Raw genomic sequence first — 12,506 nt, 5'->3', positions numbered from 1 at the left:
TTTTTTTAACTTCCTAAAACCTATGATCACTCTCATTATGTCGTGCTCACCACTTAATCAATCTCTATTTTATTAAGCGGCAACCCAATTGAATTTTTTATGCCCACAAAGGGACTGCGTCAAGGTGATCCTTTTCCCCATACATATTTATATTATGCATGGAACGCGTATCACGCTAAATACACACAACAGTTGACTATAAAAATGGCTGCATGTATAACTCTCACGTCAGGGACGCCCTATCTCTCACTTATTCTTTGCGGATAATATAACTCTAACATCACGGCTCACCCCCAAAAGTGTCCATACTATTATTGACACTCTCACCTCTTTGACATATCACCAAGGACAAAAAATGGCTATGACAAATAAAAGATATTTTTCACTAAAAATATGACTCCTACGGATAAACAGTTTGTCCTCAACTCTTTTAGTATGCGCAATCAAATTTGACAAATATTTAGGCTATCCTTTATTCACTCAAAAACCAGTCCCATGCGACTACCAATTTATTCTCGATACTTTAAAGCAAGGGTCAGCGTAATGGAAAATTCATATGCTCAGTATGGCAGGAAGAAGTACTTTAATTAAGCATACCCCCAACGCACTCCCAACGCATGTAATGCATATCATACACCTACCCCGCAACTTCATGCACTCAATGGAAAAATACCAAAAAAAAATTCTGTGGGGCACAACTCAACATAAAAAGAAACTCCTATCATTAAATGGGATTGGGGATTCATAATTTATTTATAAAAAATAATGTTTTATTAGGCGTATTAGCATGGAGACTATTCTCATCGCCAAATTCCCGTTGGGAATCTATCCTCACTAATAAATATTCCTCACAAACTAACCATCAACAATTCAAATACATGAAAAGCTGTGACCTTAGGATGGCAACTTTGCCAACGAGGCATAGTATGGCATGTTGCAAATGGCCAACACATTCGATTCTGGACGGAACTTTGGCTAGGGCCAAACCTCATACTGCGAAGCCAAATTGAAGGCCCATTACCAGATACTGACCATAACTCCACACTAACACTTACTTAACACAACAACTAATTAACATCGACGGTCTACCATTTGAACTACCACTAAATATAGAAAATAAGTTGTGAAACATCTATGTAGAACCCCTCCACAATATACACACCTATGATAAAATTATCTGGGGACTCACTTCTAATGGAAAATTCACTGTTAAATCTCTATATCATAGTTTAAACCCAACTCAGGAAGCTGTCAACTTTAAATGGATATGAGATTTAACATTACCATCCTTAAATACTTCTTATGGTTAATTGGACATAATTCCCTACCAACAACCGCCTATCTATATAGACTCAACATTAGTACATCACCAATATGTCCTCTTTTCCAACAACACAACAAAATCATTGACCATATATTAAATAAATGCACGCATGCCACATCCATATGGCATACTATAGGAATCACGCATGATTTCAACATAGATGCCAATAATGCCAACTCTCTAATCCATGCCATTCACGCGCTCATCAATTCTACTACACCAATACCTACACACACTCTAACCCACGTACTCATCCCTTTCACACTTTGGCACATATAGAACTGCCACAATAAGAAAATTTTCCAATATATTAACGTACAACACTCATTTCAACAAATAGTATCTCCTGCTAATGAATATCATTATCTCATCCAACAAGAAAATTCACGTATCCAAAGAAGGAATATCTACATCAAATGGGAACCACCTACCGTCGGTGTCACGACCCAAAATCCACTAAGGGTCGTGGTGGCGCCGGACACCGCTGTCAGGCAAGCCAACCAAGAATGCTTTATTAAATTCCAGTTTTAGTGTTTGCGGAAATCATTTTTCTTATACGTTAAATATTAAATAATAAAAATTTTACAAAAATGAACGTAAGGTCGATAAAAGACTTAATACTGAATAATCCAAAAATCCTCCCAGAACCCGGTGTCACAACATCCGTCTGAAATACAGTGGACAGAAAATAAATACAATATACTGAAAGGGACTATATTAGCTGCGGGTCGCCTCGAATAATGCAACTCACCTAGTCCCAGAATCATCCGCGCTGCTACGCCCAGTAGGCCACTAGGGTTACATATACCTGTGCAACAAAAATGCACAGAAGTGTAGTATGAGTACGAAAACAACGTGTACTCAATGAGTATCCCGTCTAATCTCGAAGAAGTAGAGAAGAGATGGTCAACTTCGACACTTACTAGTGGTCCAATAATAATATGGTAAAGATGTAAGGATAACATGGATTTATCTAGCAATTTTAACTCATAGAGCAAGAAAATAGGTAACACCTTCTCAATAATAAGGAAATTCCAAGATTTACTTTTTATTATCTTTATTAATTTATATCAAGCCGTGAAAAGGCAATATCAACATTTAATATTTCAGGCAACAATGCAAGCATGCGCATATTATGCCGAGGCGACGGCCCGATCCAACAGAAATAAACTGTGCACTTGCCGAGGGTCGACGGCACGCCTATAGATGCATCTATTTAATCTACCGAGGCGTTCGGCCCGTTCCAAAATAAACACACACAGACAGACAGCCAATCAAGAAGTCAACATGGAGCAATTATCTAAAGAAAAGCCAATTCTCTTTAATAATTTAGAAAAAGAATGAAGTTTAAACCCTTTTAGAAATTCGTCTACTAATTCGATGTGGTTTAACCAGTTCAACTTATCAATAGGTTCGTAAATAATCCAAGTATAGCATGCTTTTGGGTCCTAACTACCCGGACAATAGCATAATAGTAGCTACGCACGGACTCTCGTCACCTCGTGCGTACGTAGCCCCCACAAATAGGAGCACATAGTCAATTATTTCACCTATGGGGACATTTCCCTCTTGCAAGGTTAGAAAGGAGACTCACCTCGCTCCGAAGATCCATAACCGGCATTCCACGCCCTTCCGAAGACTCTAATTGATGCACCACGCTCCAAAACTAGCCAACGGTTATGCAAATCCATTAATATATGCTCAATTATTCATTACAATCTAATTTATAGCAATTCCTAACTCCGATTGAAAAGTTGACCCAAACGCCCTCGGCCCACGTGCCAGGAATCCGAAATTTTTCGAAGATAAAGATTACCTATGACCTTAAGAACTCAAATATATAATTTTAACTAAATTCCATACTCAATATCGTGGTCAAATTCCAAGAAATGTAAATTTCTAGGTTTTTTTTCTACAATTTTCCAAGTCTAAATCCATATATAAACCTTGTATTTAACTCAAAGCTAGCATAAATTACTTACCTCATGACAAGTGACGAAAATGGCACCTCAAAGTTGCTCCCCATCGACTCCAATGGAAGAAAAATGGGGTTGAAATGAACTCAACCCCGAACATTAAAAGACCTCACTGCCTCAGTTGTTTCCGCACCTGCGGTTCCTTGACCGCTTCTGCGATTCCGCAGGTGCGGTTACAATGCCGCATCTGCGGTCCTCCCTGGGCCACCCCTTTCTCGCTTCTGCGACGTGCCTCCCGCAGATGCGGTCCCGCTTCTGCGGAACTTTGACCGCATCTGCGGTCCTCTCCAAGATGCCCTCTTCCGCTTCTGCGACCACCTCTCCGCAGATGTGGTCCCGCTTCTGCAGAACCTTGACCGCATCTGCAGTCCTCAAGCCTTTGACCAAAATCCGCACCTGCGGCCCCTTTTCCGCAGGTGCGGTTATGACAGCAACCAGTAGTTCAGCCCTCTTCCAAACTCCAAATTCGATCCGTTAACCATCCGGAATCCACCCGAGGCCCCCGGGACCCCAACCAATCATACCAACCAGTCCCAACACGTATTACGGACTTGATCGAGGTCCCAAATCACATCAAACAACGCTAAAACCACGAATCGACCTCCAATCCAAGCTTTATGAACTTTAGAATTTCCAACTTCTATTTCCGATGCTTAAACCTATCAAATCACGTCCGATTGACCTCAAATTTTGCACACAAGTCATATTCGACATTACGGACCTACTCCAACTTTCGGAATCGGATTCCGACCCCGATATCAAAAAGTCCACCTCCGGTCAAACTTCTCAAAAACCTTCAAATTTCTATCTTTAGCCAAATGGCTCCAAAATGACCTACGGACCTCGGAATTCACTTCCGATCGTGCTCCCAACTCCAGAATCACCATACGGAGCTATTCTTAGACTCGGAATCCCAAACGGACATCGGTAACACTGAAATGCACTTCAAGCCAAACTTAAGAAATTTCTTCCAAAATGCTAACTTCCACAATAGGCGCCAAAACGCTCCCGGGTTATCCAAAACCCGAACCGGGCATGTGCCCAAGTCCGAAATCATCATACAAACCTGCTGGAACCTTCAGATCCTGATTTCGAGGCCGTTTACTCAAAATTCCAATCCTAGTTCATTCTTTCAACTTTAAGCTTCCGAAATAAGATTTCTCTTTCCAAATCAACTCTGGACTTCCCGAAATTCAATTCCGACCACGCGTACAAGTCATAATACTTGAAATGAAGCTACTCATGGCCTCAGACTGTTGAACGGAGCGCTAGGACTCAAAACGACCGGTCGGGTCGTTACAGTCGGCTCTTTCAAACTTAATACAAACGGTTCCTTCAATACAACACCTCCTGGATATGAAATAGGAGGGGTATTCAGAAACTCCACAGGCAACTGGATCCTAGGATTCGGTGGAAGCAGACCTACAAGAGATCCTACTATAATGGAACTCTGCGGCTTACTCCAAGGCTTACACATAGCATGGCAACATAAACTCTTACCGCTTTTCAATCAATATCGACTCCACTGAGGTAATTTTTATGTTAAAAAACAATAATATGCATCACTCATCACTACTGTCTGAATGCAAATACTTGCTACGATAGCTGGGTAGCCCGCACATCATGCATATTTACAGGGATCAGAATAGCGTAGCTGATAGCTTAGCAAAACATGGAGCATCTATAAACTTAGGAATAACCATGCATCTACTACAGGAGCCGCCAACTTTTTTGGAAAAAGAATTACGTGCAGACCAACAAGGCATTGTCTTCTTAAGGAAAACATCTACTGCGGCTCAGCATGTTCCTCTTACTTTTTGTTTAGATGATCCATCTAATGATAGAATTATTGTAGAACAAGATAAGCCTTAGCAACGCAGTTTGCCTACATGCTCTTTTTGTAACCCAGGCAAAAATTCTATGAACGCTCCTTGTAATGTAACATATTTTTGATATAAAGTCATCTCGCCGGTTGACAAAAAAAAAAAGAATTGTCTTAACACAGTACATTTCCAACAAATACTACACAGTACACACATCATAAATTTCAGCACAAGTAACTATCAAAAATATACATTTATAAGTATAATAAAGAATAAACAGGGATATAAATATAACACTCAATTCATAATTGATGCATACAAACAAAAGAAGTGGAAAAGACCAGCTTAAATAAAGAAAGAAAAAGAGAAAAATGATTTATAAAATTAACAATAAACATACATAAAATTAAGTCATCATTTGTTGCATGGACTCTTCAAAATCCTGTGTACCCGTAGCAGATCTTCCAACATGCACTACTTTTAAAGGATCTGACATGGGTCCGGCGATATTTTTCAAGAGTCCGAGCAACATATAGGTCATCATACATGCCTCCAAGGCCTTTCAGCAAGATTTACACAGTCCTTGTGCCTAAAACAATCAACCAAATGATCAATTGTCATTCCTGAAGCTTGCATAAATGAATAGACAATCACTGGCCCAACAAATCGAAATCCTCTCTTAAGCAAATCTTTGCTAATTGTTTCTGCTTTTGGAGTTCTTAATGGAACATTTCTTGGATATCTGAATCTGTTAGTTATAGGTTTATAATTCACATAGTTCCACATGTAGCTGCTGAATGATCCAAATTCCCTCACAATCTGCATGTTTTAATTGATTAATAAGAAAATGTAAGTAAATTACCATATTGATCTTGATGTATGTTAAAGTGAAAATTTGATGGAAATGTAAATTGTTGCTTGGACTCCTCAAAAATATCGCCAGGTGTATGTCGAATGATCCGATACAAGTGCAACCGTAATTTTGAAGAGTCCGTGGAATATAATATAAAGGGCTTGGACTTGCCTTGACTATGCATTTGGCATTGTCAACTATGCATCTAACTCTACTTTCAGCTAAATTGAGTTCTGTATTTGAGATTAAATCTTCGATTTCTCGCTCTCCCATTTTGGCCACGTGGTTTGCATTAAATCCAGCAAAAGCTTCTCTGTATTTCCACATTAAAAAAAGTATTTAATTTCAACAGACGGACAATATAATTTTTTTTGCTACCACTTAAAAAGATAACTAGCTAATTATCTGTAATAAGTGAAATTAGTAACATGAAAAATAAAACAGGCAACTTGCTACCACAGAGTAAATTACATTCAGAATGAAATAATTATTTCTACTTGTAGTGTATATATAAATTAAATAAAAAATATATATTCTTGAAATGTTCTTTATGTAAATAAGAAAATACATTATTAATAAAAATTTGAGCTACGCAGGGTAAATAAAGGTTCAAGAAAAGGGAGAATTATGTACCTTATTTGTTCTCTTCTCTTCAAAATTTCAGTCCAATTGAAATCCATAAGCATTCCACATAACGCAAGAAGCTCGAATAATTGACTGTTCAATTTATTTATTTATCTGTTAATAAACTTTTATTGTATTAAAATTAGAGCTTTAAAATCACAACTTATTACTTACTGATCGTCATAAACAGGAACTCCCCAACAATCATCATGGAATTGGACGTAAACCTTATCTGCATGTACCAAATTCAAATAAATCAGTGAAATCAACCAGTGATGCTTGTAATGGTACGTCGCCTATATCACACCCTTTTGGGGTGCCAGGTACAGCTCTTCCCCGAACTTTGTCTGAATGCAAAATGTTTCGTGCAACAGGCTACCTTTTTAAGTCACGAATAAATATGCATTTCACGATTAGAAACACGCGTTTTTCTAACAAACTTTTTCATCGAAATTCTTTCGACAAGTACACAGGGGCGGGGTTACAGTGTTAACTTTTGTTTGTGCTTGGTATTTATCTTAAAAATTCATTGAATAAGCATAAATATATAATTTTGAACCCAACAACTTAAAAGGACTGCAACATCGAACCCATAAATTTCAAATTATGGCTCTGCCAAGTACATTTTTTTATGGAAGTCCGTCACATAAATGCGTGTTTGTAGTAGTTTTTGAAAACTTTTTGCTTTATTTATGTAGTCAAGTTACCTTCATATTTAAGAATGCATTGGAAAATTTTGTGGACCATATTATAACCACCACTGGAAAATATCCCACTGATTGACTTTAAATTATAAAGCGTTAAAAATGACATTATTTTGGCCTGAGTTGCTAGGATTTTAGTAATACAAAAGTGGTAATGACAAATGCATTGATAATTTAATTAAAATAATCCTATTACCAAATACCTGCTACTAAAGTAAGATACTCACAATCATTACAATCCTTCTTTTAGTAAGTTTTAATTCTTATCTTATCATTTTCTTTGTCTTATCTGCGTATAAGCAGCGAATATATTCCTATAATTAGGTAACTTCTCAATTCATAAGTCAACTTCTCTTAGAAGAATAAATCATTAAGACATAGTATTTAATTTAATTTATACACTACAAAATTTTGAAGAGCATAAAGTAATTTGGTTTATACATTGTAAAGAAATGTTTATAGTATCCGATGACCAAAAGATATCTATATGTTAGGGCGAAGTTAAAAATTTTATTAAGGGTGTTCATGATTTAATATACGTATATAAAAACTAATCTTTATTTGATTTATGTATGCAGTATAATTTTTTAATTACGAGTGTTCAAGTGACCATCCTTCATTGTATGTGGCTACGACATTGCTATATGTAACCTCTCTAAAAATTTGATTTGTGATCTTGAAAGTCACACAGATTGTTTGCTAAAATTGACCTGATAGTATAAATTTTTTATTACGTTAGTGAATATCAGTTAAAATTTTAAAATATTAGTTTGATCTTCAAGTTACTTTTACTTACAAAAATGCCTTATCAAAGGAGTTATCATAAGCCAAAATTGAAAAGACCTTCCTAGCAGCAACCTAAATTAAGATCAAGAACCCAAACAACTAATCCATTCCTTTCAATTATATATGATACTCTTTTTTATTTTGAAACATTTCAAAATATATGTTTGACACCGTTATTTTTGTATTGTATAGTATTGTACAATATCATTTTGATGTATATAATATTTGGATAGATTATATTTTTTGTCATTTTTTCATGAAGCATACAACAATATGAAGAATAAACTTGCAATATTATAAAGAAAAAGTAAGATACGAGGTAGAATTGTTTTATAAAAAGGTAGAGTAAAAAATAAAATATAGTATAGGATTATTTAATAATAAGGAAGGGCAAGATGAGAGGAAAAAAAATAAGAAAACGACGCGACCAGCCCAAATCGACCGTTCCATAAAATGACACTTTTTGTCTTACATAACGGCAGATTTAACGATACGATACAATAAATTTTAAGTAACAAGCTGTTTTATGTTACTTCATCTATTTCATTTTATGTGACATTTTATCGTCTCTCCTAATCTGTTTCCACACAAACAAACATATTCTAAACAACAACAACAACAACAACGCCGACAACCCACTAAAATTTCACTAGTGGAGCCTAGGAAGGGTAGTGTCGACCTTATCCCTACCCCTGTCCCGAAAGAGTAGAGAGACTATTTGGGAAAGATCCTCGGCCCAAAACAAACATATTCTAACGTAGCAATATTTCAAGAAATGTAATAAAAAATAAGTGGAAATGGTAGTAGAATTAACTTACCACTACTACTAGTTATCCAATTGCACCTTCTCATGAGCTCTTCTTCACTAGGATTAGTAGTCGGATTAACTGCTCGAACCACATTTTTCATGGCCGGAATCTCTCTTTTTTCCGACGACGACGACGCGATTAATCGGAGTGCTAATGAGATTTTCTGATCCAATGGAGTGACTGAAGAAGAGTCTGTAAGTGAAGAATCATTTGAAGTTTGTGATAAAGATAAAGAAAGTGAAGAAAGTGAAAGAGAAGAGCCTGTTTTATGTAACCCTATAGGGTAAATTTTCTTCCAATGTTTAGATAATAAGAAGTTTGTAGTATTGCTTCTTGTCTTCTCTTTTTCCCTATGCTTTTCTAATGCATGTCTTCTCACATTTTGCTTAGACATTTTTGAAGAAGAAGAAGAATAAATTATAAGGTTGTGGTTTTGTTTTAAGTTTGGTATAATGTTTAAGATGATTGAAATATATATAAAGATTGGACTTTGAATTGATGTGATATATATGAAAATAGAATATTAAAGGAGAAGTTGGTAGAATGTGAATCTCATAATGGAGAACCTTTTTAAACTTATAATTGAAGCAAATTTGATGAAAATAGTATATGGATTGTAAAATATTACTTTAAAAAAAAAATGAAAGTTTGAGTTTTAAGGTGGTGGAGAAGTATTGTCTTTCCAGAAGATCAAGTTTTTTACTGAAAATGTTATAGTTTTGAGAAAGTTTTGCATGGCATTATTATGTTAAGTACTAGACTAATATAGATTTTTTTCTCCTAGTGTCCGCTATTCGTGTTGGAGTTTGATTAATTCGTATTTATCCGGAAAAACTCTTCCTATCAACGTTCTTTTATTTTCAGGGTTCGAACCCGAGACCTTTGATTATATTAATGGCAGTGGATTATTGACTTACCATTACTCCTACAACTTTTATGTCAGTGACCAGGAAAACTAAAGCCAATTTGACTGGTGGATCCATAATCATTTTTAATTTTCAACATCCTAAAAATGATTAATTATAGATTATATATTCGAGTTGTCTCTGTGTGACCTATAGGTAATGGATTCGAGCAGTAAAATCGGCCACTGATGCTTGCATCAGAGACTGTCTACATCACATCCTCTTGGGTTTCGACACTTTACCGGATCTTCCGTGACCACAAAATACTTTATACCAGATTGCCTTTTTATATTTGAGTTAATAAAAATAGAATTACCTTCTCTATCGTACTGCCAATTAATTTGCTCAACTGACAATTTACCTTTTCTGTTTTTTTTCTTCTTAATTCTTTTTCTTTTTGCTGCTAAGCTAAGTAGATATATTTCTGTCAAATAGAATTTAAGTTACTCCTATGTAGCTTGTTCTTCTAGAAATAAATCCATGCTTTTTTCATTCATCTTACTTTATTTAACCATGATTTTTTTTTCTTTCATTAACATTTTCATCAAATGAATATTCATTATTCTATGTTTTTTTTTTCTTTTTGCCGCTAAAAGTATTTCATATGAAAAAAGTAACATTAAACAACCAAAATACTTTATAGAAATTTTATGAGCGTTAAAGAGTGAGTATAAAGCTTGAAAACTTAAAATATATTATTTTAATTGAACCAAGCTTTTAGTTCAAATGTTTACTTCAATTAAAGTGTAATGGGTCACCTTTATTAGCTAGACTTAATACTCACTCTTTAGCCCTTAAAGTCTAGAGGAGAAACCTATATTGACTGCATAGATGATGATATCTCATCCTTCCTTTCTTTTTATTTCCAAATTTTGTTTTTAAGTTTTATGTACCGAGGATTTAAAATATATTTATATAATTATGTCATTTAAAATATAATTACAAGTAACTCTATTTAATAGGTTGATCGATAATTTTAGAATAATAATAATTAACTCTCTAATTATTAAATTTTAATAATAATATAAAAATTATTATAAAAATATTATCAGTCTTATAAATTTCTTGAGCCGATGGTCCATCGAAAACAACGGATCTATCTTTATAATATATGTGTAAGGTCTGCGTACACACTATCCTCCCTAGACCCCACTTATGAGATTACACTAAGTTTTTTGTTGTTGTTATCGGAGTTATAAATTACTCCCCCGGTCCACAATAAGTGACCGATTTGCCTTTTTATTTTGGTCTAAATTAAAATAAGTATCCATTTATATGATAAAAAATACTTCAATTTGTTTTTCCAAAAGTTACCCTTATGTACGTACCCCTAAAAAGTCTTCTACTCCTCACGTTAAATTATGCTGCAATATTTAATTAAGGGTAGTTTAGTCACACTAACTATTTTTGTCTTGAATTAAATATTTTTTTAATAGGTGTGTCCATTATAAATTGGTCATTTATTGTGGACCGGAAGGAGTAATTTTTTTTATTGATATCTCATCTATTTTTGTCTCATTTATATACACTAGCTACTACATACGTGTATGTGCTATCTTTTTGGAAAATGATGTTCCTCTTGTGAGAAATTCTTTTACAACTGAGATTAGTAAAAGCAAAGCGTTGTCGACTTTGTAACTAAATGAGAGCTTTGCTAAATGTCAAAATAATTATTATGTTACAATTTATTCCATTCATACCAAAAGAAATGCACTACTATTTCTATTTTGAGAGTAAAAAATACAATCTTTTCTTTGCTTAGTATTTTTCAATGAATTGTTTTTAAGTATAACTGTTTAACCAAAAAATAGAATTTTAGTCAAAGCTAAAATTTAGAAGAACTCGGGTTACTGATAATCAAGAAAAATATAAAGAAAGAAGTAATTAAAGAGAGCAAAATGATTAATCAAGAGAAAATAAATCAATATATTATTCCCCAATGTTTCGTGTCTACAACTGATTGTATATCTCCTTTTTATAGCTACTTTTGGAGATATCCGTTTTATTCTAATTATAATGAGGCTATTATGAGTGATTAAAGACATTAAATGCTCTGTTACACAATCATTACATATAAAATATATTCTCTAACGTATTCAGTATTTAATGCCCATTAAATGTCGCATCTACACTCTTTTATATAGCCAGATTCATTCCTTTTGATTCTCGGATATAAATGACTTAAATAGGTACAGGCGCCGTGTTATTTAACTGATGTCTCGTGCCTCTTCATCCTTCTTTGCTCGTATTTGTTGTAACCCCTAACTCGTGACTAATCATGATTCTTTGACCATTTGACCAATCCATGTGTCTTGACACGTCACCTTTATATATATAAATAAAATTTCCCCAATACAGATAGTCCCCCCACTTTCTATTTATTCGTCAGTTTGAATATTTGGGAAGTGGATTTCATTAAAGGAGAATTTTTGTCACCATTAATGCTCTGACAGAGTTGACGCCTCACTTGTTACTTCCATTTAATGCGTTGAGCATGTGTCATCTTCTCATTGGTCCTATAGTTTTGCAGCACTTTCTTAGGCTTTCTTTTCGGCTTCCCTGTTCACGAAGTGTCAGTTATCATTATTGTGGACTTTCCATCACTGCACTCTTTCCTTCTGACGGTTGCTCACTAGTATAAATATAACTTCCTTCCTTGTCTTTTACCACATAAAACGTATTGAACACTTTAATTCTTCAAA

General features: G+C 34.8%; 1 protein-coding gene across 1 annotated transcript; it reads right to left on the bottom strand.

Moving 5' to 3' along the window:
* Nucleotides 5,346-9,354, bottom strand: LOC109231333 (DNA-3-methyladenine glycosylase). Its single transcript, XM_019396967.1, has 5 exons — nucleotides 8,909-9,354; nucleotides 6,775-6,832; nucleotides 6,610-6,693; nucleotides 6,148-6,289; nucleotides 5,346-5,942 (listed from the first exon to the last, which is right to left on the bottom strand). Exons 1-5 carry the CDS (start codon nucleotides 9,291-9,293, stop codon nucleotides 5,664-5,666), a joined length of 948 nt encoding a protein of 315 aa, XP_019252512.1. The 5' UTR covers nucleotides 9,294-9,354; the 3' UTR covers nucleotides 5,346-5,663.

This window comes from Nicotiana attenuata, chromosome 8, assembly GCF_001879085.1.
Source record: "Nicotiana attenuata strain UT chromosome 8, NIATTr2, whole genome shotgun sequence".
Taxonomy (NCBI): domain Eukaryota; kingdom Viridiplantae; phylum Streptophyta; class Magnoliopsida; order Solanales; family Solanaceae; genus Nicotiana; species Nicotiana attenuata.
Note: the sequence above shows the minus strand (reverse complement) of the source record. Positions and strands in the feature narration are given on the sequence as shown.

Coding starts and splice junctions, on each gene's coding strand:
- LOC109231333 (XM_019396967.1), bottom strand. CDS start 9,293: ATGTCTAAGCAAAATGTGAGAAGACATGCATTAGAAAAGCATAGGGAA. Junction 6,694..6,774: donor GTTCCTGTTTATGACGATCA/GTAAGTAATAAG, acceptor TAAATTGAACAG/TCAATTATTCGAGCTTCTTG. Junction 6,290..6,609: donor AAGAGAAGAGAACAAATAAG/GTACATAATTCT, acceptor GTGGAAATACAG/AGAAGCTTTTGCTGGATTTA.